The sequence below is a fragment of the Podarcis erhardii genome (genome assembly GCF_964252035.2).
Source record: "Podarcis erhardii genome assembly, chromosome: 18".
NCBI lineage: Eukaryota > Metazoa > Chordata > Lepidosauria > Squamata > Lacertidae > Podarcis > Podarcis erhardii.
The window spans coordinates 2,708,771-2,735,912 of NC_138516.1; the positions used below are offsets into that span (position 1 = coordinate 2,708,771).

General features: G+C 48.5%; 1 protein-coding gene across 1 annotated transcript in view; it reads right to left on the reverse strand.

Moving 5' to 3' along the window:
* Positions 1–27,142, reverse strand: part of COMP (cartilage oligomeric matrix protein) — a 46,267-nt gene that overhangs the window by 10,913 nt on the left and 8,212 nt on the right. Inside the window, exons 3-14 of the mRNA XM_081846126.1 lie at positions 19,369–19,420; positions 17,922–18,094; positions 16,897–17,034; positions 15,187–15,264; positions 13,771–13,929; positions 10,902–11,006; positions 8,731–8,838; positions 7,454–7,613; positions 6,338–6,456; positions 4,989–5,041; positions 3,110–3,303; positions 1,390–1,568 (exon numbers count right to left, since the gene is read on the reverse strand). Coding sequence (XP_081702252.1) covers positions 1,390–1,568; positions 3,110–3,303; positions 4,989–5,041; positions 6,338–6,456; positions 7,454–7,613; positions 8,731–8,838; positions 10,902–11,006; positions 13,771–13,929; positions 15,187–15,264; positions 16,897–17,034; positions 17,922–18,094; positions 19,369–19,420 — 1,518 coding nt within the window. The remainder of the gene's footprint in view (positions 1–1,389; positions 1,569–3,109; positions 3,304–4,988; positions 5,042–6,337; positions 6,457–7,453; positions 7,614–8,730; positions 8,839–10,901; positions 11,007–13,770; positions 13,930–15,186; positions 15,265–16,896; positions 17,035–17,921; positions 18,095–19,368; positions 19,421–27,142) is intronic.

A 27,142-nucleotide genomic window follows, 5' to 3' on the forward strand; every position in this document is an offset into this window, starting at 1 on the left:
GAAGTGGGTGCTTTTTTCAGTCTGAGAGCATCGTTCCAGAAGCACAGGTAGTTTGGAAGCACTAACTGGACTACTGCAAAGTGCTTGGTGTGGGGCCACCTTTGAAGACCATCTGGTAGCTATATCCAGTGTAGAACAGCTGGGGAGCTTTCTCAGCCGTTCAGAAAACATAACACTGGGAGGGGGCAGGGTCCCAGTTTGCTTGCATCTCAAAGCCAAGGCTGTGGTAGATCAAAAAATTTAGCAGCTACGCAACTTGGAAACTAAATGTCTGAGGAACGGCTCTCTCACATCCATCTCCCTGGGCCACCCCTGGAGATTTGGCTCCCAGTATGTTTCCGAGCACAATTCAAAGTGTTGGTGCTGACCTTGAAAGCCCTAAACGGCTTCAGTCCGGTATATCTGAAGGAGCGTCTCCACCCCCATCGTTCTGCCCGGACGCTGAGGTCCAGTGCTGAGGGCCTTCTGGCGGTTCCCTCACTGCGAGAAGCAAAGCTACAGGAACCAGGCAGAGGGCCTTCTTGGTGGTGGCGCCCGCCCTGTGGAGCGCCCTCCCACCGGATGTCAAAGAGAAAAACAACTGCCAGACTTTTAGAAGACATCTGAAGGCAGCCCTGCATAGGCAAGCTTTTAATGTTTAATAGACTATTGTATTTTAATATTCTGTTGGAAGCCACCCAGAGTGGCTGGGGAAACCCAGCCAGATGGGCGGGGTATAAATAATAAATTATTATTATTATTATTATTATTATTATTATTATTATTATTATTATTAGTTCCCAGGGCCAGACAGAGATGTTTGGAGGGCCACATCTGCACCCCTCTTCTGGACAGCCCCCTCCACACCTGGGTGTAATTGAACAGGGACATAGAAGGAAGCGTATTCTGCGGAAAGCTTTTCATAGAATCCTAGAATCATCGAGTTGGAAGAGACCACAAGGGCCATTGAGTCCAACCCCCTGCCAAGCAGGAAACACCATCAGAGCACTCCTGACATATGGTTGTCAAGCCTCTGCTTCAAGACCTCCAAAGAAGGAGACTCCACCACACTCCTTGGCAGCAGATTCCACTGTCAAACAGCTCTTACTGTCAGGAAGTTCTTCCTAATGTTTAGGTGGAATCTTCTTTCTTGTAGTTTGGATCATTGCTCCGTGTCCGCTTCTCTGGAGCAGCAGAAAACAACCTTTCTCCCTCCTCTATGTGACATCCTTTTATGTATTTGAACATGGCTATCATATCACCCCTTAACCTCCTCTTCTCCAGGCTAAACATGCCCAGCTCTCTTAGCCGTTCCTCATAAGGCATCGTTTCCAGGCCTTTGACCATTTTGGTTTTCCTTCCGCCTTGGACCACGGCAGGAAATGGGGTACGTAAAGGCCCCCAACTGACCTGGTTGAGGACGATCCAGTTGGGATCGATCTGCGCATCTCCCTCAGGATCCAGCACCACCGTCTGAAACGCCCGGAAGTCGGTCAGCGTCACCTGGGCATTCTCTGGGCAGACGTCTATGCGGTCGACCACCAGGTCCTTGTCGAAGTCGCCCTGGCAGGCGTCCCCAATGCCATCTCCTGCAGAGGGGGAACGAGGCTCAGTTCCTCAAGAGCAGCTCTACCCCCCCCCCCACGGGGTTCCCGTTGGATCACGGAAGGACCCAGGCAGGGGGTGGTGGGGCAGGAAGGTCACAAATGACATGCCCCCCTCCCTGCAGACAGATGCCGCTAGAAGAAAAGTTAGGATTCAGGGGCTTTCCCTTTTTTACTTATTTCATATTTATTTACATTTCTAGATCTCTCTTCTGCCCACAGACATTCAAGGCAGCTACTGAAGTTGGAAGACAAATGATTTTTTAATTAAAAACAACAACAGCAAGTTGATGGATCTCATGGATTCGAAGTTATTGTTATGAGTTTGGCGGGGGTGTCAGTATGGGCGATACCCTGGGTCGCTTCCAATCCTGTATACAGTGGACGCTTGGGTTGCGAACGTGATCCATGTAGAATGCATGTTCGCAACCTGCAGCAGCGCATCTGTACATGTGCGGGTTTCAATTCAGTGCTTCTGCGCATGCGCAACATGTGATTCAATGCTTCTGCGCATGCGCGACCGCCGAAACCCGGAAGTAACCCGTTCCGGTACTTCCAGGTTTCGGCGCATCCGTAACCCAAAAAAGCAACAACCTGAAGCGCCTGTAAACTGAGGTATGACTGTATTGTGGGGGAAGAATCTATAAGAGGAATCCTGACCAACCAGTTATTCTGTCAAGGCCATGCCTTTGGTAGGCCAGCTGAGACCTACAATTCTACAGATCCAAAGAGGCTGCCCTGTTGCCATAGAGACGTGTGGGTGGTCCTTCTCCCACATCACCTGCCTGGATGCCACACCATCGTGGGCTGGAGAGCAGGTGGCCAGAGGGGTGTGTATGAGTTTTGCTGATGACTTTGGGGGGGGGGCGGAGAGATGCCTCGCTCTGTGCAGGATTTGGGTCTCTAATTGGGGAAGCAAAATCTGCTGGGGCGTTAATGCTGAGAGCCTCTCTGCCATAAAGGTAAAGGTAAAGGGACCCCTGACCATTAGGTCCACTTGCGGACGACTCTGGGGTTGCAGCGCTCATCTCGCTTTATTGGCCGAGGGAGCCGGCGTACAGCTTCCGGGTCATGTGTCCAGCATGACTTAAGCCGCTGCTGGCGAACCAGAGCAGCGCACGGAAACGCCGTTTACCTTCCCGCCAGAGCGGTACCTATTTATCTACTTGCACTTTGACATGCTTTCGAACTGCTAGGTTGGCAGGAGCAGGGACCGAGCAATGGGAGCTCACCCCGCCGCGGGGATTTGAACCGCCAACCTTCTGATCGGCAAGTCCTAGGCTCTGTGGTTTAACCCACAGCACCACCTGCATCCACCTCTCTGCCCTATGCTCTGGTAAATAAAACCATACATGCTAAAAGAGACCACCATCTCCTCTGAGGAAACACCTTTGCAGTCTTTCAGCACTCTGAGAGGGGACAGCACCTAACGAACCGCTCCAGGTGAGGCTGTGGCGAATGACAAAACCAGAGAGGTGGCCTGGTGAGGTTTTTGCTTTTTGGCAAGGCCAGGTCTCCATCCTTACTGTCAGTGTCTTCCTGCCCGGGGTTAGGGACCAAGCGGCAGTTGTCTGGTCCGGGGGGCCTGCGGTCAGGGATGCCATCGTTGTCGTCGTCCTCGTCGCACTCGTCCCCGATTCCGTCCTGGTCAGAGTCCAGCTGGGAGCTGTTGGGCACCGAGGGGCAGTTGTCCCTGGAGTCCTGGTGGCCATCCCCATCTCTGTTGTGCAGAGAGAGAGGAAGGAAGGGAGGATTGCAAGTTTAGGGTATGGGAACTGAGGCTTCAAGGACGACCAGACCACAAAGGAGAAAATAGAAGAGGAATTGGCAGTGGCCAGGTAAGTCTCTTTCTATGTCTCCTCTTTTAACGGGTCCCTTTAAAGTAAACCGATCCCCTCAGGAAGAATGGACAAAATTCAACGATTATTTAGCTAAATTTGTTAAGTTAAACTAATTGGAAATAGCTTGCAGGCAACAGACTGGTTTAGGAATTTATATAAGTTAAGTGATGTTTAACATGTACAATTTTGAATTGAAAAGATACAAGGATGTGAATGGACTAAGTTAAGTATATAAGAATTAGGATTTGTAAAGCCGTTATAAGTATATGCATGGAAATTCAACCAAGGGGAAGCGAGGAAGTCACTTAACAATGTTAATAAGTGTAATTTTAATAAAGGTTATGGTTTATGTTTGTTTGTGTGTTTTGTTCGTTTATAATTTTGTGAAAATTAATTTTTTAAAAAATTGAAAAAATAAATAAATAAAGTAAACCGATTCCCAGCTCTGAAATTCCTCGGCTGAGCTCCAGCCCTGACTCCAGGTTTCTTTCAAGGTGAATCTGGACCATACGCTCCACAGGAGGCTGCCTGCTGTATCTCTGCATGAGCTAGTCTTGTCCTTCATAGAATCATAGAATCATAGAATCATAGAATCATAGAGTTGGAAGAGACCACAAGGGCCATCGAGTCCAACCCCCTGCCAAGCAGGAAACGCCATCAGAGTACTCCTGACATATGGTCGTCAAGCCTCTGCTTAAAGACCTCCAAAGAAGGAGACTCCACCACACTCCTTGGCAGCAAATTCCACTGTCGAACAGCTCTTACTGTCAGGAAGTTCTTCCTAATGTTTAGGTGGAATCTTCTTTCTTGTAGTTTGGAACCATTGCTCCGTGTCCGCTTCTCTGGAGCAGCAGAAAACAACCTTTCTCCCTCCTCTATGTGACATCCTTTTATATATTTGAACATGGCTATCATATCACCCCTTAACCTCCTCTTCTCCAGGCTAAACATGCCCATCTCCCTTAGCCGTTCCTCATAAGGCATCGTTTCCAGGCCTTGGACCATTTGGGTTGCCCTCCTCTGGACCCGTTCCAGTTTGTCAGTGTCCTTCTTGAACTGTGGTGCCCAGAACTGGACACAGTACTCCAGGTGAGGTCTGACCAGAGCAGAATACAGTGGCACTATTACTTCCCTTGATCTAGATGCTATACTCCTATTGATGCAGCCCAGAATTGCATTGGCTTTTTTTGCTGCCGCTTCACACTGTTGGCTCATGTCAACCATCCCCCGCTCTCCTGTCCTCCATCCATCCAATCGGCCAGGTTGGGTGCAATCGGATCTTAAGATATAGTAGAACTAAGTGCCCTTGAAGGCGCCTGACTGTCGCATCTCTGTATGACTCCCTGCTCTGGGTGCTCTGCCTGTCAGAAGAGGCCATTATGGCACAAATCCAGTGGTGTGTGCTACCCTGAGGGGAGATAATGATTCTCTCTCAGTTGCTCTTACTTTTGGGTGTCATGATAGGTCTCAGGACTGTGGCAGTTCAGCAAAACAACAACTACAGGTGCTCCCTAGCTCCTACCCCCCAACAGGTGAAACGAGACGAGCCATTTCTATAACTTACCGGTCTTGGTTGGTATCACACAGGTCCCCCACGAGATCGTGGTCAGTGTCTTTCTAAATAACAGGAAGCAACAGCTGCATTATTTGCTTAAAATAAAATTAAAAAGTTTACAGGAGCAAAACAAGACTTTGAAATCTGCAACTCTTAACTTAGGGTTACCAGATGTCCCCGGTTACAGGGGACAGTCCCCAGATTTGCAAATTTGTCCCTGGACAAATTCTGTCCCCGGAATGTCCCCAGATTTGCAAATCTGTCCCTGGGAAATGTGGCAGCGGCAGCCTTGGCAACAACACATCATATGGAGACTTCCAGTGAGGAAAAATGGTGGGTGCCACGGCAGCAAGCAGCTCCTGAAGCCAGCCAGAGCCAACTGCGCTACCAGGCTGGCTCTGGGCTGCTGACTGCTGCTGCCGCCACTGCCAAAGGGAAACTGGGGATGTCCGGCGGTACAGATCTCCTGCCCCCTTCTCCCTTTGTTTTGACTGATTGGGGGAAGCTCAGGAGTCGCAGGCTGGCGGCTGTTGCCCAGTTTTTTAAAAACACTGCACATTTATGTTTCACAGGGTGTGAAAGAAGGGCTTTGCACCTTGCCTGGCAGAGAAACCATGCGCCTTGCGCCTCTCCTGGGCAACGGCCGCCCGCCCGCGACTCCCAAGCCTCCCCCGATCTGTCACAACAAAGGGGGCAGGAGATCAGGGAAGGCTCGGGAGTCATGGGTGGGCAGTGTGCTGTTGCCCAGTTTTTTTAAAACTCTGCGCATTTATGTTTCACAGGGTGCGAAAGAAGGGCTTTGCACCTTGCCCGGCAGAGAAACTGCACACCTTGCGCCCCTCCTGGGCAATGGTTGTGCTGCCCGCCCGTGACTTCTGAGCCTCCCTCAATCTCCTGCCTCCTGCCCCCTTTGTTTTGACTAATTGGGGGAGGCTCAGGAGTCACGGGTGGGTGGCACGCCATTGCCCAGTTTTTTTAAAAACTCTGCGCATTTATGTTTCACAGGATGCGAAAGAAGGGCTTTGCACCTTTATACAATATGCATGTGTGCTTGGGCCCAGGGTCTTTTGCCTCACCATCCCCACTACTGACTCCCTGTTGCTACTCAACTTTAAAAAAAAAAAGTATCCCTGGATTCATTGAAAATATCTGCTAACCATGTCTTAACTGCAGGGGTTAGGGAACCATGTCTACATACAGCCCCTATTTCAAAGCTTCTCTTGAAAGATCTAAGCCACACAGACATTCACCTTCAAGGCCAGTCTCTAGGCATCCTTCAAATTGCTCTCCCAGCCTTGGGAAAAGACCCATTTGCAACACACGCCACCAACTCATTCCTTTCCCCAGGAAGCGCATACCTGGTCTGGGTTGCTAATCAAGGGGCAGCTGTCGCAAACGTCTCCAACCCCGTCACCGTCGCTGTCCCTCTGGTCTGGATTGGGGATCCTCACGCAGTTGTCCAGGACATTTTTAATCTCTGCAGAAGCAGGAGGCAAAAACAGCCGTGGTCATCATCAAGAGTGCGGCATCTCGCCTGGCCTGGAAAGCTGTAGGAGAGGTATTCCCTCCTATGCAGGAGGGGTAAGGTAGGTTTTCTCCTCCTGGAAGAGGCATCAGTGCTTATGCCAAAGTCAGGAAGAAGACTTTGGATTTGATATCCGGCTTTATCCCTACCAGAAGGAGTCTCAAAGCGACTAACATTCTCCTTTCCCTTCCTCTCCCACAACAAAGACTCTGTGAGGTGAGTGAAGCTGAGAGACTTCAGAGAAGTGTGACTGGACCAAGGTCACCCAGCAGCTGCAGGTGGAGGAGTGGGGAAGCGAACCCGGTTCACCAGACTACGAGTCCACTGCTCGGAGGAGCAGAGACGCAAACCTGGTTCACCAGATTACCAGTCCACCGCTCTTAACCACTACACCACACTGGTTCTCACAAAAAAATTAATGCCCGATCCACAGTTCTTCTGAGAGCTTACATTAAAAATAAATAAAACATTTTTCAAAAAGCCTCCTGGCCAATTAGTTGTGTGTCTCTTTGTTGATTAATTCAGAAGGTGTGTGCTTTAATTGACTAAATGGTCCATCTTTCCACTCTAACGGAGATGAGCTTTCTCGGTCATGTCGTGGAATGACGACAGGACAGGTGTTGTCTGTGAGATGCTAGGACGGAGCAGCTACGATTATCTTCTCCTGACCATCCCTTTGCCTCAGGCCTGATCCAGCACCCAGGCTCTTCTTACATTCTTGCAGAACCTCCAGTTCCAGAGCCAGTCTATCTCTATTTCTAGGCTCTGTGGGGTATTTGGCCACTGTGAGAAGAGGTTGGCCCGATCTTGGAGGCCTGCTCTTATGTTCATCACCATAATAATTTGTGACTATTATTGCTGTTAATCCACCCGCTCATCATCATCTATCCTGCTCTTCAGCTCCTCTGTCTTTGAAATCGCTCGGGGGGCGATCGCCACAGGCACTCACTGTCTCCGTCCATGTCATCGTCACACAAGTCCCCCCGGCCGTCTCCATCACTGTCTCGCTGGTCGTTGTTCTTCACATTCCGGCAGTTGTCACAGGCGTCGCCAAAGCTGTCCTGGTCGCTGTTGCGCTGGTCTGAGTTGCGAACAAATACGCAGTTGTCCTGGGTGGGGAGAGGAAAGGAGGGGTGAGTCAGGGGAGGGGGCTGCAGAGATACTGGAAGGCGAGAGTTTGCCACTGGACTGGAACCTTGAGCCTGTCTATAATAATAATAATAATAATAATAATAATAATAATAATAATAATAATAATTTATTTATACCTTGCCCATCTATCTGGGTCTCCCCAGCCACCCTGAGCAGCTTCCAACAAAGTACAGTAGTACCTCAGGTTAATACTTAATTCGTTCCGGAGGTCTGTTCTTAACCTGAATTACCACTTTAGCTAATGGGGCCTCCCGCTGCCACAGTGCGATTTCTGTTCTCATCCTGAAGCAAAGTTCTTAACCCGAGGTACTATTTCTGGGTTAGCAGAGTCTGTAACCTGAAGCGTATGTAACCTGAATCATATGTAACCCGAGGTACCACTGTATTCTAATACAGTGGTCTGTTAAACATTAAAAGCTTCCCTAAACAGGGCTGCCTTCAGATGTCGTCTAAAAGCCTGGTAGTTGTTCTTCTCTTTGACATCTGATGGGAGGGCGTTCCACAGGGCGGGAGCCACCACCGAGAAGGCCCTCTGCCTGGTTCCCTGTAACTTGGCTTCTTGCAGTGAGGGAACCGCCAGAAGGCCCTCGGAGCTGGACCTCAGTGTCCGGGCAGATCGATGGGGGTGGAGACGCTCTTTCAGGTATACTGGGCCGAGGCCGTTTAGGGCTTTCAAGGTCAGCACCAACACTTTGAATTGTGCTTGGAAACGTACGTCTCTTGAGCAGGCAGCATTCTCCTTCCTCTACCCTTCCTCCAAGCATTAATTTCAGAGGGTTTAGCCTGAGCAGAACCCAGCCTGGCAACCCAGCAATCCAAGCTTCATAAAAAATACCATACATTTAAAGCACACCTCTCCCCCCACCTAGTTCGCCCTTCACACGACTACCATTCCCAGCAGCCTTCACCAACAACAAGGTTTCCGATTTTAACACACACATGCAATCGCGTTTCTTATTGGAAACTGCCCTCTCTGTTGTGCTCAACAGGGAAAAGACAGCTTTCCTTGGTCCTGAAAGCAAAAACGGAACGGCGCTTGTCTACTTGACGTGCACCCAAGACAGCAGTTCAAACCTCGGTGTTTATTATCCCATCGCCGTCGGCGTCGTCATCGCAGGCGTCTCCTATTCCATCTCTGTCCGCATCCTCTTGCCCGGAGTTGGGGACAGTCACACAGTTATCCTGGAAAGGGAGACAACGGTTAGGCTTTTAAGGTGTTTGTGTGTGTGCCTTACCGGGGCTGCCGGCCAGGGCTTACATCTTTTCCCTTTCTTTGACCAACAAGGTGGTGTTCCTCTGTGTTTTTCCTCCGTTTCATAGTTAACTTGTGACTTTATCTTTTTTATAAAAAATAATCATAACCACAGCAACGCGGTTTGAGTTTGAGTTGCTTGACCAAAGTCACCACACGGACTTCCCTTTTCCCTTAACTTGGAATCCAACTCATTCATTCTCTCTCTCTCTCTCTCTCTCTCTCTCTCTCTCACACACACACACACACACTGGACGCTTGGGTTGCGAACACGATCCGTGAGGGAAGCACGCCTGCAACCCGCAGTGTCCACAACCCACAGCGCTGCGTCAGCGCATGCGCGGGTTGCAATTCGGTGCTTCTGCGCATGTGCAAAGCGCAATTTAGCGCTTCTGCACATGCGCAAGTGCCGAAACCCGGATGTAACCCATTCTGGTACTTCCAGGTTCGGTGTTGTGCGCCCGAGGTGTCTGTAACCCGAGGTGTGACTGTATAACAATTTAAAGTACTCATTTTTACATCCTTAAGATATCAACGACTTCCCCTCTTCTCTTTCCATGGTTCATTTTGCATATCACAAATCCCTTCATATTTTACAAAACTATACCATTCAGTATTCCATTATTATAGAATCATAGAATCCTAGAGTTGGAAGAGACCACAAGGGCCATCGAGTCCAACCCCCTGCCAAGCAGGAAACACCATCAGAGCACTCCTGACATATGGTTGTCAAGCCTCTGCTTAAAGACCTCCAAAGAAGGAGACTCCACCACACTCCTGGGCAGCAAATTCCACTGTCAAACAGCTCTTACTGTCAGGAAGTTCTTCCTAATGTTTAGGTGGAATCTTCTTTCTTGTAGTTTGGATCCATTGCTCCGTGTCCGCTTCTCTGGAGCAGCAGAAAACAACCTTTCTCCCTCCTCTATGTGACATCCTTTTATATATTTGAACATGGCTATCATATCACCCCTTAACCTCCTCTTCTCCAGGCTAAACATGCCCAGCTCCCTTAGCCGTTCCTCATAAGGCATCGTTTCCAGGCCTTTGACCATTTTGGTTGCCCTCCTCTGGACACGTTCCAGTTTGTCAGTGTCCTTCTTGAACTGTGGTGCCCAGAACTGGACACAGTACTCCAGGTGAGGTCTGACCAGAGCAGAATACAGTGGCACTATTACTTCCCTTGATCTAGATGCTATACTCCTATGGATGCAGCCCAGAATTGCATTGGCTTTTTTAGCTGCCGCGTCACACTGTTGGCTCATGTCACCCATCTTGTATTTGTGCCTCTCATTTTATTTGCCCAAGTGCAATACTTTACATTTCTCCCTGTTAAAATTCATCTTGTTTGTTTTGGCCCAGTTCTCTAATCTGTCAAGGTCGTTTTGAAGTGTGATCCTGTCCTCTGGGGTGTTAGCCACCCCTCCCAGTTTGGTGTCATCTGCAAATTTGATCAGGATGCCCTTGAGTCCATTACACCCATCAAAACTTATTTACACTGTTGAATTCATCTTAATGCTGCCAGCATTTTCAGCTGTACACAGTTATTTCCCATATATTCAAGAAATGTTTTCCAGTCTTCTCTAAATGTACGTTCTTCTTGTTCTCTTATTCTATATGTTAAGTCTGCAAGCTGTGCATATTCTGTCAACTTAAGTTGCCGTTCTTCTTTGGTTGGGACCTGGCTCGTTTTCCATTTTTGGGCTAGCAAAACACAGGTCGCAGTAGTGGCAGACATAAATAACCATTTTTGACACCTGGGAATTTCAGTCTGAATAATCCCCAACAGAAAGGACTCTGGGGGGTTTTTTTAGGGGGAGGGAAAGCACTTTTAAACATTTTTTTCCAATTCATTATGGATCATTTCCCAATACTCCTTTACCCCTTTACCAGAGTAAAAGGAATGGAACTCTTAAGTCTGCCCAGGCTGCGCTCGGACAAGGGGAGGCTTAGTCCAGGGTGGAGAGGGCCTTGGGCGTTGAGCGTCTCTTCTTACCTTGCGGCATTTCTTGTCTGTGCAGCGAAGCTTCTCGTCCGGAAAGCCATCAATGTCGGTGTCTTTGCCGCAGATGAAGCCATTACCGGCCCACCCAACAATGCACTGCAAGCAGAGAGTGGTACAAGCATTAACCAAGGAAGGCAGACCTGCTAACATTGGTTCCTCACTTTTCTAGTCTTCACCACACTTCTGCACACGTTTATTATTATTATTATTATTATTATTATTATTATTATTATTAAATTTATTTAATCATTTTTTCAATACAAACAACAACCGTAAAAGACACATACAACAGAAACCATAATAACACTAATAACATTAACAATGCAGATTTGGGACTTCCGGGTTGGCGCCATCGCCGAATGGCGGACTCCCTCCGAGCTCCAGAGGGAGCCTGCTCGGCAGGGGCTGGGTTCTACCGCGCCGGCGACGCGGGGACCCTCAAAAACCATGGGCGCTGAAACCCATGGGCATGGTGACTCGGCGGGCACCGTTTGCGCCCCCCCGACCACGCGAAGGAGCCTTTTTAAAGGCTACGGAGCGGGTGACGGGGGGGGGGTGCTGTGAGTCCTCCGCTTCCCCTGCCGAGTGAAGCCGCATGCCATTTGGCGGAGAGCGCCGACTTCTTCCATTGAAAATCTGGACTCAAAAGAATAACCCGTGAGTAATTGGAACTTGGATTAAAAAGGGGAACAAATTTTTTCTTAAATTCGGAGCGATCGGGGGAGGTGCAAAAAGGAAGTCAGCCTCCCCCCTGTTGTAGAGGAGCTAAAGCAAAGGACCTGACAACTAAGATCGAGTGCAACCTTTTTTTTTGATAAAGTTATTAATTTCGCGATGGAAAATTATAAGCTGGGCTGGAGGAGAAAAGTGGAATGTGAATTAAAATACAACCCCCCCCCCCGAAAAACCCCGGGAGCGATCCGTGAGAGCGCCGGGAGAGGAGAAATAGAGGTTTTGACAGCTGTCAAAGGAGCTGCCAAAACTGAAGAACAAAAAGAGAACTTTGTTACGAGGACTTTGCTGGTTACATTTGTTATAAATTGGATATAAACTGTTTAAAACAAGGAATAATAAGTTACTTTGACTGGTGGGTATGATCGGGAAGGAAACTGAGTTATTATAATCCCTCTAGAGGAGCTGTGGGTCATTACAAGTATTACTGGCATGGAATTTGAATCGGACTTTTTATCTCCTGGGAAACTGCAGAAATGGAACACTATTTTGTCTACAGAGGTCTACACACTAAAGGAGACAATAGATTTATCTATTGAAAAATGGAAGGGACTTGACGTAATGTTTTGTTCCTGAATAACAAAGCCTCTGTAGAGGAATTACAAGCTTTTTGGAATTAGAACATTTGTGCAGGAGAGCAGGGGGAAAAAAAAAAAAGAGGAGAAGAGAGAACAACAAGAACAACAAGAATAGCAAGAACTGGACAAAGTTGGAAGATAGACCCCTTCCAAGATTGGACATTCGAAATCAAAGATGACCAAAAGATGGCAAAGATTATTAAAAAGACGGCAAAGCGGACTGGTGAAGGACTATGGTTTAGATGTGGGAGCTCCAGGACGACAGCAGACATTGACGGACATTGGGAACGCAACCGGGAAAGGGGGGAGGGAAATTTGGAATCCAAAGGGTGTTAAATTACATTTTATTCTTTCTTCTGTTTTTTTTATGTTAATCTGTATTGTATATTAAAGAGGGGAACTCGTGGAAGGGAACAGGTCGATTTTAGGGGATGGGAAAATATTTTTTAAATTGGGTTAATGATAATAATTTTAAAACTTGGGGTAAGAATTTGCTGAATTTATTTGAAAGAATTGGAATACAAGAGGGGGAGGGGAGGGGAAGTCCTGGAAAGATGATATTGAAAATAAGGTCTCAAATTTGGATGTTTTTCTTTTCTGTTATATTTGAAAATTTTTAATAAATATTATTAAAAAAAAACAAAACAATGCAGATTTGAAGACTGGTACACCTATGATTATGCCCTTTTAACAATATTTCCCCACCTCTCTCTCCTCCCTCTACTTCCCACCACTGTCCGCCTTATCGCTTAAATATTCCTTCCAGGTTTCTTCATATTTATCCATTCTTAATTTGTGTCGACATGCAGTTTGTTCATACGTAGCTCGTCTGTCCATATTATCAATCCATGTGCTCAATGGAATCTTTTTGCAGCTCTTCCAATTCATGAGTTTATTATTATTATTTTAAAAACTTGTTCTCCAGTAAAGTCGCCATGCGTCCTTTAACTTTGCCTTATCACATTTTTTTTTTGTGTGTAAGCAATTTCCTGAAACATTGTGCGGTTTTGAATCAACACAATGCATTTTCACGCACAGCAGCAAGAACAAAAAGGTTCAGTGCTTCACGAAGGTCCCCCCTTAAATCAACACAGATTAAGGTGTGAGCGAAGGGAGGGTATTAATTTCTGGAGGTGCATGTCTGACTGTCCGGCCGCTAGGGGGCAAAAGAGACTAAACAAAACAAAGGCTTTGAGCTGTAGAAAACTTTGCTGTTCTAACTGCAAAAAATGACCCATACATTCTGAATCTTAAAGCATCAGTTTTAGAACAGGCCTATTTTGTTGTTCTTTTGAATCAGTGAAACCCCCCCCCCCAATTTGGTGAGGGAAATATTTAGAAATGGTTTTGGATGGAGTATTCGCTTTTCTGTTTATTCTGGACGTGCAGAAGCCTGAAATTCACATTTCTAAGGGTGAGCCGGGGGAGAAAAACACACCAGCCACCCCGATCTCCTCTAGTCTGCAGAACTTTGCAGCTTCCCCATTCGCTAGATCTGGAGATGCTTAGGGAGGGACGGGAGGAGGAGGAGGAGGAGGCTTTGAACCCACCACACAGCTGAGTGTTCCATCGCGTTCCACAATGCAGTCCGCTTTCTCGTGGCACGGGCTGAGATCTCCGTTGGGACACCTTCTCTCCATCTTGCTGCGGCAGCCGGAAACCTGGTCCCCTGTGAAGCCAGGCTTGCACGGCCCACACTTGTAGGAGCCCTGCAGGGAGAAGAAATGGGGTGGTTTGCAGTGGGGGCATTTGCAGGGATGGCCAAGCAGCCGAAAGGATGTCCTCTTGCCTCCCTGGATGCGTAAAACCTGCTCTGCTGTTTCGTGGTGCTTTCTCTTTCCCTTCCACCAATCTTGGGACATCCTTGCTTTTGGGAAACACAGGCCAGTGTGTACTGTTGTTGTAAACAAAAATCTGCCCTTTTTTCCCTTATGGGGTATCCAAGAGCCCATATAGAGTTCTTAGGTAGGTTCCCTATTGGTAGGAGAAGATAACAGAGGCCAACCAGAGAATATTGAGAAGCAAAGCAGCTAGGAAGCCTGATCTTCATTGATCTGTTGCAACAGGGTGCTCCCCTCACATGCAGGAGAGAGGAGGAACCCAGAAAAATGGTGTGCAAGGCCTTATATAGACATTTTAAATTCTCTACCCTGGAGCTCCAGACCACCCCTCCATACATCATACATACATGACAGAAGGGGTGTAACCCAAGACCACCACCCCAGAAACATCATACCTACATCACAGAAAAGGCGGTCTACAGCAGAAATCTGAGTGCGTTGTTTATATCGTCTGACAGGTTACCTGTTTAATGGTCACTTGATTGGATTGCCTGGGGAGCCTGGCCAGTCTTTTGTAATGATAAATACTTAGTTCCTGAGCCAGGTCACAGGCTCACACCCTATTCATATCTTAAATGTGCCCTTAAGACAGGATTTGTGAAGGAAAAGACAACGGGGAGGCCTTTCCATTTTCCTTTGACCTTGCAGAGAAAACATTTGGTCAGTTTGGGAATCAAAAATGGTTCCAGGTCGGTCTTCCTGTGCTGATCTATGTACGTGCTTGGTTGGTACACTTATGAACATTTAACCTATATCTAAAACCTCAAAATTCCTATCACACCGTGTGCTTTGTCTTGCTTTCAACGGGGTTCTCAGTGTGCAAACCCAGGTCTCTTTCCTTTGCTTTCGGTGGGCTGGGCACCCCAAGGTGGGTGCCATTTGCACCTCTAAACATGAATGAGCAACTGCTGATGCATCTAGCTGTTACCTGGCATAATTTAAATGGGATAGGCAGAGCCAGGTGAGCGGCTTTCTCGGGATCATTGTCTGCAGCGAAACTAAAATACATTAGTCAGGAATCTAACATCTTGCGCTGCTTCCCCTTTTGTTGAAAGGAGGGGTGGCGGTTGCCTTTTGCGGCGGGACAGAAGGAAGGTCTGGTCTGAGGCAACTGCCAATAATTACCCGAGTGTTGGTGCAGATGGAATTGGGGACACAGGATTTGGCCATCCCTGTCTCGCACTCGTTGACGTCATTGCAGACCTGCGTGGGAAAGAACAGAGAGGGGAGATTGGTGCCTGTTTACCTGGCGGCAAAAACCAGCGGAGTGTCCTGTTGTGGCAACTTTAAGGGCCAACACGTTTATTATGTCATAAGCTTCTGGGACAGGGCCTGAGTTTCTGCAGTAATAAATCTGTTTGTCCTCAGAGGTGCCGCAAGACCTTTTGACTGTTTCAAAGGCATTTTTGGGTGGTCAAGTATTTGGGAGGATCAATAGCCCCACGGGGAAACACAGACTTGGCCTGCAATAAGCAACTCCTTCCTTGCATCTCTGCATGTGTGACTGCAATAGGTAAAGTCTGCTATCTAAGGGAGATTCGCCAGCTTAAACGCTGCTCACTCTGCACACCAAAAGGGCTTCAGTAGGTAATTGGACCAAGTGCTAGGGTGAAGATACTGGGTGAAGAGGGACCAGAGGTATGCTTGGAACTGAGCGGCCTTGTATAGAGGCACTGCCAGGACTAGAACCCAGAGCCAGCACAGCATCAAAAATGGAAACAGGAGCAGAAATTGCTAGTATCCATTTATTCACCCCGGAACCAAAATCAACCTGGGAAATATGGTATTTGCTGTCGTTTTCTACTGTCAGCTCACAAACGATTCATAACTGATTTCATACACCCATCCCCATTCTCTTTGAAATGAATGGGGTTGTAATAATGCAATGGCAAATGGATTGTGGCTTCGGGCCCTCGTATTTACGGGGCCGCCTCTCCTGGTCTGCCCTGCAGAGGACATTAAGGTCCATGAATAACCATAGTTTAGAGGCCCCAGGCCCTAAGGAAGTCAGACTACCCTCCGCCAGGGACAGGGCCTTCTCAGTGATGGCTCCGACCTGGGGCAATGCTCTGTCCCAGGAGACCAGGGCCCTGCAAGATTTAACCTCCTTCCGTCGGGCCTGTAAGACAGAGCTATTCCACCTGGCCTTTAATTTGAATTCAGCCTGATCTTTTATTTCCTTTCTCTTCCCTCCCCCTCTCCTTTTATGAAGATCAGCCGCTCTGAGACCCCACAGCTAATTCTCCCCTGGCCTCCTCACTGGCCCAAGTAGGATCAATTCAGCCAGCTAGCCCTGGGGATTATCTAATGCTTATTAGATGGATTTCCCCTAAATTGATTTCTGAACTTTGAATTTTATTGTTATTCATGTTTTTATTCTGTATTTAATTTACAATTAAGTGTTTTTAATTTGTTGTTAGCTGCCCTGAGCCTGGTTTTTGAACTGGGAAGGGCAGGGTTTAAATAAAAAAATATTATTATTATTATTATTATTATTATTATTATTATTATTATTATTTATTCTTGTAGGGTACATAATTTCACCAGAGAAGACACGAGAGGCAGATGACATGGCCTTGGGTAGGAGACGAACTGCAGCAGAAGAGAAACAGGATGTTGGGCAGAACAGTAGGCAATGCCGTCTTCCATCCCTGTTCCTACCAGCCCTCCTGCCTGCAGGCCTCTGGAGCATAAGCAGGCTGCCTGGCCCTGACTTCAAGGAATGGCAAAGAACTGGAAAACTGGGAAGAACCCTGCTCCACCCCCCTTCTCTTTCCACAGCTGTGCTCAACACCCCGATCAGAGAGCAGAAGATCCTACCCTCCGAGGAGTTACCTGCTTGTTCGCCCTGGCAAAAGCCAGACCGACTCCTTCCAGTATGGGACCAGTATAGCCAGGAGGGCAGGGGTTGCAGTGGAAGCCGGGGGCTGTGTTGACGCACTGGACTCTGGGGAAGCAAGGGTTCGCTGCACACTACAAGGAGAAAAGGTTTCGCTTATTTGTGCATGATTAGAGCATCACTAAGGGACAAGGGTGGCGCTGTGGGTTAAACCACAGAGCCTAGGACTTGCCGATCGGAAGGTCGGTGGTTCGAATCCCCGTGACGGGGTGAGCTCCTGTTGCTCGGTCCCTGCTCCTGCCAACCTAGCAGTTCAAAAGCACGTCAAAGTGCAAGTAGATAAATAGGTACCGCTCTAGCGGGAAGGTAAACGGCATTTCCGTGTTCTGCTCTGGTTCGCCAGAAGCGGCTTAGTCATGCTGGCCACATGACCTGGAAGCTGTACGCCGGCTCCCTCGGCCAGTAAAGCAAGATGAACACCGCAACCCCAGAGTTGGTCACGACTGGACCTAATGGTCAGGGGTCCCTTTACCTTTATAGCATCACTGTAACAGTGGCTTTCAAACGGGTGTGTGTGTGTTTGCGGTTCTGATAACACCATTTGGGACACTGGCTTGCATTCCCTCCATTGCTCTGCTACCCCCTCCCATGGCAATCTCCTTGGATCGGGTCCTTCCCCCACCGTCACATTCTCAGTTGGAGCAAGGTGAAAATGAAGCCAGTGAGCTTGTCCAACATGCCTCCCCCATTGTGTGAATCATGAACACCTCCCATAATTCTATGGGGATCTAGAATACCAGCCTTCACTTGGAAAGTAGACAATTTGGTATGGGGGTGGGGACCCAATCCTTTTGCTCCAAGAAGAACTGTGTGTGTTTGCGGGGCAGAGGAACCCAAGCCAATCTTAGTGCTTGCCCTCCACTCCCAAGCCAGTTGAGGAAAAAAAGCTTCAGAAGAGATTTATGGCTTTCTCCTCCTGCCTCCCATCTTTTACACAGAAGGAGAGGGGGAACCTCCTGACCTCATCAATGTCGGTGCAGTGGGTCCCGTTGCCCGTGTAGCCCAGAGGGCAGGCCCCACAGCGGAAGCCAGTGGGGGTGTCTGTGCAGGTGACCCCCGGGAAGCAAGGATTCGGGTAGCAGCGATTAAGAGCCGCCACGCTGATGCCGGGGCCAGTCGCTCCTGTACCGATCCCTGGAAGACAAGGAAACAAAGGAGTTGGGCTGCCCCCACTGGAGGCTGGTCTGTTAGGGGCAAATGGGGCACTGCCCCACCAACCACAGTCATCTCCCTCCTCTCTGCCTTCTCCCTCACAGCCAGCTGGCCGCCAGATTCCTCTTCCTTCGTCTCAAACTACGCTAACACCAAATAAAAAAATTCCTTCCAGTGTGCATGCACACGAAAGCTCATACCTAGAACTAACTCAGTTGGTCTTTAAGGTGCTACTGGAAGGAATTTTTTTATTTTGTTTTGACCATGGCAGACCAACACGGCTACCTATCTGTAACTACGCTAACACCAGACATTTAAAGCATTATGGCACCACTTGAAACAGCCATGGCCTGAAGCGAGATGAGCGCCGCAACCCCATAGTCCCCTTTGACTGGACTTAACCATCCAGGGAACCTTTATCTAACCACTGAGCCTCTTGGGCTTGCCGATCAGAAGGTAGGCGGTTCAAATCCCCGCAATGACGGGGTGAGCTCCCATTGCTCGGTCCCTGCTCCTGCCCACCTAGCAGTACGAAAGCACACCAGCACAAGTAGATAAATAGGTACCACTCCAGCGGGAAGGTAAACAGCGTTTCCGTGCACTGTTCTGGTTTTCCAGAAGCGGCTTAGTCCTGCTGGCCACATGACTCCCTCGGCCAATAAAGCGAGATGAGTGCGCAACCCCAGAGTCGTCCGCGACTGGACCTAAGGGTCAGGGGTCCCTTTACCCGTGTGGTGCTGATAATACCAAGGTTGCAGGTTTGTTCCCCACATGGGACAGCTGCACATTTCTGCCTTGCAGGGGATTGGACGAGATGGTGCTCAGAGTTGCTGTGTGCTGGAGCAGGACTAGCGGCTGCCATTAGTGGGCTTACAGGGAGCAAGGGAGAGGGAGCAAGGACGAGCTGGCTGTCCTTCAGCTGCAGCCAGGCAGAAATTGCAGTGCACACCCAGCCATGCGCTATTAGGCGATTAGGGGCCACGCCTTGGGTGGTGCTCTCAGGCGGCAGCACTCTGGCCCCTTTCGGCTGGCTGGTTGCACCTGGCAGGTGAGATGAAATCGGGTTGCAATAAGGACCCTGTGGTCCTCTCCCTCTTTTGCAGGAGGGGACGCCTGGGGGCCAGGATGCCTCTGGGCATGCACAAAGCGCCATTCGCTCCAATTGCTAGCTTTTAAGGAATGCATTTCATTTTTAACTCTTCCAAGAAATGGGCTGCAATGTGTTGGGTCTGTATGGAGATAACTTTGACACTTACCACAAGCATCGCACTCCATCACGGTGTTCTTCAGGAAGGTGAGCTCCTTGATCTGCAAAACAATGGTGAAAATAAGCACCAGTTTACAGCCTCTTCCTTGGTGATTGGGGGTGGGGGGTGGGGGTGGGGGTAGGAAAGCTCAGCTTCCGACTCAAGGCCAAGTATACAAAAGCAGAGCCGAGCTGAAATGTCCCAGGCGAGGTGCTTCTGAGAAAAATTATTTCTGAGGATTTTCTTCTTCTGAACCTCCTAGAAAAAAAGAAAATCCTTTGCAAAAGTTGCTCTCAATATTGTTCTGTCCCAACCTTGTGGGATGGTTGTTGCTTTTAATAACAACAACAACAACAACAACAACAACAACAACAACAGCAACAATATTTATAGCCTGCCCTTCCCAGTTCAGAAAACCGGGCTCAGGGCGGCTAAAAACAAATTTAAGACACTTAATTGATGCAACAAAAAACAGCATAAAATACAGTATATAATGTGAATAACAATAAATTCAGAATTCAAAAATCTATTTAGGGGGAAAATCCATCTAATAAACATTAGAGGATCACCAGGGATAGCTGGCTAAGTTGGTCCAATTTTATAAAAACTTTTACTAACTTTTTGAAAGAAACAAAAAATACAGTCAACAGAAGTAACAAAATGCAACATGATGGTTGTTCCATCAAGATTGGAAACAGTCCTGATGAAATCCAGACATGCAGTATGGTGGATCCTAACATTTTAGGTGGGCAACCCAGCCAGATGGGTTGTAGTAAAATTGAATTTAAACTTCACACTAATAAGTCTCTCCGAAGATTTCCATCCGTTTCTCCAAGTGTGTGTTGTGTTACTAATAGGGATGTGGGTGGAGCTGTGGTCTAAACCACTGAGCCTCTTGGGCTTGCCAATCAGAAGGTCAGCGGTTCGAATCCCCACGAGGGGGTGAGCTCCCCTTGCTCTGTCCCAGCTCCTGCCAACCTAGCAGTTCAAAAGCACACCAGCGCGAGTAGATAAATAGGTACCACTGTGGTGGGGAGGTAAACAGCATTTCTGTGGGCTCTGGTTTCCGTCACGGTGTCCTGTTGTGCCAGAAGTGGTTTAATCATGTTGGACACATGACCCGGAAAACTGTCTGTGGACAAACGCTGGCTTCCTCGGCCTGAAGGCGAGATGAGTCCCTGTGGGACACCCTCCCATCATAAGGACTGTTAATGTTTTCATGATATCTTAAAAAGGTAAAGGGACCCCTGACCATTAGGTCCAGTTGTGGCCGACTCTGGGGTTGCGGCACTCATCTCGCTTTACTGGCCGAGGGAGCTGGCATACAGCTTCTGGGTCATGTGGCCAGCAGGACTAAGCCGCTTCTGCCGAACCAGAGCAATGCACGGAAACACCGTTTACCTTCCCGCCAGAGCGGTACCTATTTATCTACTTGCCTTTCGAGGTGCTTTCAAACTGCTAGGTTGGTAGGAGCTGGGACCGAGCAACGGGAGCTCACCCCATTGCGGGGATTCGAACCGCCGACCTTCTGATCAGCAAGTCCTAGGCTCTGTGGTTTAACCCACAGTGCCACCCACATCCCAGCGCCACCTGCGTCCCCATGATATCTTACTGTGTTTTAATTTGTTGGAAGCTGCCCAGGATGGCTGGGGCAACCTAATAATAATAATGATAATGATAATAATTTGCTGGCACCAGCTGAAGATGTGCCCTTTTTGCAGAGCCATTCCTACAGGGGCAGGGGACACGGGTGGCGCTGTGGATTAAACCACGGAGCCTAGGGCTTGCTGATCAGAAGGTTGGCGGTTCAAATCCCCGCGATGGGGTGAGCTCCCGTTGCTCAGTCCCTGCTCCTGCCAACCTAGCAGTTCAAAAGCACATCAAAGTGCAAGTAGATAAATAGGTACCGCTTCGGTGGGAAGGTAAATGGCGTTTCCGTGCGCTGCTCTGGTTCACCAGAAGTGGCATAGTCATGCTGGCCACATAACCCAGAAGGTGCACACCGGCTCCCTTGGCCAGTAAAGCGAGATGAGCGCCGCAACCCCAGAGTCAGACAGGACTGGACCTAATGGTCAGGGGTCCCTTTACCTTTACCTTTAGCTACAGGGGCAGGGGGCCCGTTGTTGTTGTTTTTGCCCTGGGTGAAACCTCCAGAGGGGCACCATCGAGGCTCCCAACCTGCTTTTGTGTGTGTACGCAAATGTGCTTGCGGGGTGCCAATCTGGGTCTCTGACCCGGGTGAAATAAAGCCTAGTTTCGCCCCTGCTTTTTGCCCAGGGTGGAGGTAACGAGGCCAAATGCCAATTAATGTATTGCGCAGTGTGTGCTGTTTTGACGTTTTGAGTTCCCTAAGGGCGTTCCTGAGAAAAACGAGGGACTCTCTGTTAAAACTGGCTTGGTCGATAAAGTCTGGACCTCGTTCCCATTTGGATTTGGCCTCGAAGGCAGGAAGAACTGCCCCAGCCGGGGAACAGCAGAAGGTCTACTTGAGGTAATCACCTCATCCGGCAGAAAGCTGGAAGGTCACTGTTTGCTTTCCAACTCGCAATTAAACTGTTGCCAACATATTGCGGTTTTTTAAGAAGCTTTAATCTAACCCAGACCTTCCTGTAAACCTGGGCAGTGCGGGCCTACAGGGACCCGTGGTGGTTTCAGCTTCCACTGCCAGATTTTTTATTTATTTTAATTTCTTTTTGCGTTTTTGTGGTTGGGTGATTTGTATATTTCAGGAGCAACTGACAAACACCATCCCACCTCAAAGTGACAAGGGCATGCGCGACCTTATTTTGGAGATATGCCCCCTTTTTGAAAACGTATATTTCGAAAGGGCAGAGGCTGAAGAGGGATGGGTGTGCAGTTAGAAGAGAGCAGCGCAAGAGCATGTGAAAAGTTCCTTTTCTTTTTTTCAGAAAAAAGAGCAGAGGAATAAGCTTGTGAAGAGGGATTTACTGTATTTTTCGCTCTATAAGACACACCAGACCACAAGACACACCTAGTTTTTGGAGGAGGAAAACAAGAAAAAAAATATTCTGAATCTCAGAAGCCAGAACAGCAAGAGGGATCGTTTGCGCAGTGAAAGCAGCAATCCCTCTTGCTGTTCTGGCTTCTGGGATAGCTGCGCAGCCTGCATTCGCTCCATAAGACGCACACACATTTCCCCTTACTTTTTAGGAGGGAAAAAGTGAGTCTTATAGAGCAAAAAATACGGTATATCTAGATGCTAGGATATAAAGGATAAGGAAAACAGGAAGACACAATGAGAGGTAAAGGAGGTGCTGTGGGATGGGCGGAAGTCAATGTTTTTATTTTTAGTGTTTATATTATTAACTTGTAAGATATGGATTTGTGGTGGGGGGTTCTTTTGCATGCTGGTTTTTGTGTATTGTTATTTTTCGATATTTTTCGTGTTGTTGTTGTGTGGAAAATACTAATAAAATTTATTACCTAGCCACGGAGGCAAGCAGCAGCCAAAAGACTTTGCCCATGTTGATTCCCCCCCCCAAGCCTTAAGAACATAATCAGATCGGACCACACAGGGCCCCCAAAGTCCAGGATACTGTTCTTGCAGTGGCCATTGTCTCCTGGGATAGGTACTCACAAACACTGCTGCCCAGTGGCGTAGCATGGGGGGGCGCAGGGGGGGCCGGCCGCACCGGGCGCAACATCTGGGAGTTAGGGTTAGGGGGCGCAAATTACTTGCCTTGCCCCGGGTGCTGACAACCCACGCTACGCCACTGCTGCTGCCTTTTACTGCGGAGGCAGCGCATATAGTCAATGTGGCTCGCAGCCACTGAGATGATGATGATGATAATAATAATTTATTTATACCCCGCCCTTCCCGGTTCAAAAATCGGGCTCAGGGCAGCTAACACCAAATTTAAAACACTTTAAAACACTTAATTATAAAAGCAGCATAAAATGCAGTATGAAAACATGAATAACCATAAAATTCAAAAATCAATTAGGGCTAGCTGGCTGAATTGGTCCTACTTGGGCCAGCGCAGAGGCCAGGGGAGAATTAGCTGTGGGGTCTCAGAGCGGGTGATCTTCACAGAAGGGGAGGGAAGAGAAGGGAAATAAAAGATCAGGCTGAATTCAAATCAAAGCCTTTTCCTCCATGAATAGAGAATAGGGGGTCAGTGATGGGGAGAGGGCCAATGCTTTCTGTTCTCCCAGTGGGCAACTGGACACCATTATGGGAGGCCCATAAGCAGGACCTGAGTTCAAGAGCACTCTCCCCTCTTTCATAAAAGGGTTTTCTTTCTTTTTGAAAAGTCAGGCCCCTGATGGACTGGACTGGCAGGTCCATCTGGCCCCCGGCATGGTCTCTCTGAGAGGCTTGCAAGCGGAGGCGTCCCAGCTGCCTGGGGAATCTCTGACTTCATCTCAGCAAGGACGGCCGGAGAGGAACGCACGGCGGCGACTCCCCCCAGAGGCCCCCCGGCTCCGCAAGAGTTTGTCCTGGCACAGAGAGGGCCAGTCTGCTTTTCCAGTTTGCTGGCAGGGAGAGGCGGCCAGGGAGTCGGGGGTGGAAGGGAAAGAGCGTCTGGAATGTGGAGTTACACAAGAGTGAGGCAGCCGGACAAAGCACACTTTGGATGGCAAAGGGCAGAAGACCCCCAGACGATGCTTCGCCCTCGTAGCATCGGGGCAGCCATCTTGCTGCATGCCCTCCAACATTTCTCCAATGGGAACAGCGATGTCCTAAGGAAAAGCGGGACGTTCTGGGATCAAATCATAAACCGGGACAGCTTCTGTAAATCCAGGACTGTCCCTGGGAAATAGGGGTGTGAAAGGAATTTTGAGGTCTTAAAAGTAAAGGGACCCCTGACCATTAGGTCCAGTCGTGGACGACTCTGGGGTTGTGGGGCTCATCTTGCTTTATTGGCCGAGGGAGCCGGCGTACAGCTTCTTGGTCATGTGGCCAGCATGACCAAGCCGCTTTTGGAGAACCAGAGCAATGCACAGAAATGCCATTTACCTTTCTGCCGGAGCGGTACCTATTTATCTACTTGCACTTTGATGTACTTTCGAACTGCTAGGTTGGCAGGAGCAGGGACCGAGCAACAGGAGCTCACTCCGTCATGGGGATTCGAACCGCTGACCTTCTGATCGGCAAGTCCTAGGCTCTGTGGTTTAACCCACAGCGCCACCCGCATCTTAGATATATGTTAAATGTTCATAAGTGTACCAACCAAGCACGTACATAGATCAGCACAGCAAGACTGACCAGAAACCATTTTTTATTCCCAAACTGACCAAATGTTTTTCCTGCAAGGAAGGGGGGGGTTCAGGAAACCTCCCCATTGTCTCTTTCCTCACAAATCCTGTCTTAAGCGCACATTTAAGATATGAATAGGGTGTGAGCCTGTGACCTAGCTCAGGAAAACTAAGTATTTATCATTACAAAAGACTGGCCAGGCTCCCCAGGGTATCCAATCAAGTGAGTGTTAACAGGTAACCTGTCAGACAGGAGATAAACAACGCGCTCAGATTTCTGTTGTAGACCGCCTTTTCTATGATGTAGGTATGTTGTATCTGGGGGTGGCGGTCTTGTGTTACACCCCTTCTGTGATGTATGTATGATGTATGGAGGGGTGGTCTGGAGCTCCAGGACAGGGAATTTAAATTGTCTATATAAGGCCTTGCGCACCATTATTCTGGGTTCCTCCTCCTTTCCTGCGTGTGAGGGGAGCACCCTGTTGCAACAGATCAATAAAGATCAGGCTTACTAGCTGCTTTGCTTCTCAATATTCTCTGGTTGGCCTCTGTTATTTTCTCCTACCAATAAGGAACCTATGTAAGGACTCTATATGGGCTCTTGGATACCCCATAAGGGAAAAAGGGCAGATTTTGATCACAACAAGGGCACTTGGAGGGCCTAGGATGCTGGGAAAAAACACCCTCTGGGAAGCCAACGTGCTTCTCTTCTGCTATGTGGCATAGAGAGTCTGTTATGCTGACATTCCCGGTGATGCCAAACGCGGGTGTCCAGTGCCAACAGGGGCTGGAGCCCAAAGAAGGACCATTGAGAAAGTGGGGCTTGAATCTCACTTGTGGGTTTTCTGCAATGGGCATCTGATGATCAGAGACCTACCCTTCCTTCTCCCCCTGGAGATTTGTTTGCTCCTAACTGGAGAGGCAGGACATAAGCAGAGATCTGTTGGGTGGGCCAGAGGGAAATTCCACCCAACATTTTGTTTCCGATGGGTGTGCAGCAAGGCACCTCTGGGGACAAGTAGACAAGCAAGGCAAAGTAAGGAAAAAGCACCTCCTCCCAAACTCGCCGCTGCCCTGTGGTCTGTCCCAATAATCTAGTCCTGGGGGTGGATAAATTAATTGGTCTAAATAAGGGGTGGGGAACTGTGGTGCACCCACAGCCTAATTTCCAGTGCTATGGGGGGGGGGAATGAATGGAGTGATGGAAGGAAGCTGAGGGGGGGAGCCCTCTTCACACATCAGGGCTGCTCTGTCTGTCTCTTATTGGGTGGGAAGGAATATGTCTAGGTATGTCATTGCTTTTCTCCCAAGAAGCACAAAATTAAAAGATGCCTGCTTCTTGGGAGAAAAGCAATGACAAACCTAGACAGCATCTTAAAAAGCAGAGACATCACCTTGCCAACAAAGGTCCGTATAGTTAAAGCTATGGTTTTCCCAGTCGTGATGTATGGAAGTGAGAGCTGGACCATCAAGAAGGCTGATCGCCAAAGAATTGATGCTTTTGAATTCTGGTGCTGGAGGAGACTCTTGAGAGTCCCATGGACTGCAAGAAGATCCAACCTCTCCATTCGGAAGGAAATCAGCCCTGAGTGCTCACTGGAAGGACAGATCCTGAAGCTGAGGCTCCAAGACTTTGGCCACCTCATGAGAAGAGAAGACTCCCTGGAAAAGACCCTGATGTTGGGAAAGATGGAGGGCACAAGGAGAAGGAGACAACAGAGGACGAGATGGTGGGACAGTGTTCTCGAAGCTACCAGCATGAGTTTGACCAAACGGCGGGAGGCAGTGGAAGACAGGAGTGCCTGGCGTGCTCTGGTCCAGGGGGTCACGAAGAGGCGGACATGACTAGACGACTAAACAACGACAACAAGATAGATAGATAGATGATAGATGATAGATAGATAGATAGATAGATAGATAGATAGATAGATAGATGATAGATATGAATGACCCTGTCCACTTTTAGCCCCTGACAGATTATCCCCAAGGGAATGTGACCCTCAATAGATTTTATTTATTTTTTTAAAAGCTCCCTCTCTCCCTTTCAGGAGATTTTGGATTGGCCCAGACTTTCACTCTTTAAGTTCAGGATCCTTGCCTTGTTCTCCCAGGTCACAATATCTTAATTGCCATAGCTGTCAACCTTCCCTTTTTTGTGGGAAATTCCCTTATTCCAGTGCCATTTCCCGCTGCTTCCCGCTTCTGTCCCGGATTGTTAGATATCCTATAGACTGTCCCCGGGACAGGTGAGGCTGCTGATCCCTTATTTTCAAATCTGAAAGTTGACAGGTATGTCAATTGCTTCTTGTCCATTATAATCAGGGCTACAGAATCAGTTCTTGGGGTGCTCTCAAACGGTAGCCATGCTCAGACAGACCCACTGAAATGAAAGGACACGGTTTACTCCAGTCCATTAGTATAGGTGGAACTTATGAGGTGGAACCTATGAGGAACGGCTAAGGGAGCTGGGCATGTTTAGCCTGGAGAAGAGGAGGTTAAGGGGTGATATGATAGCCATGTTCAAATACATAAAAGGATGTCACAAGGAGGAGGGAGAAAGGTT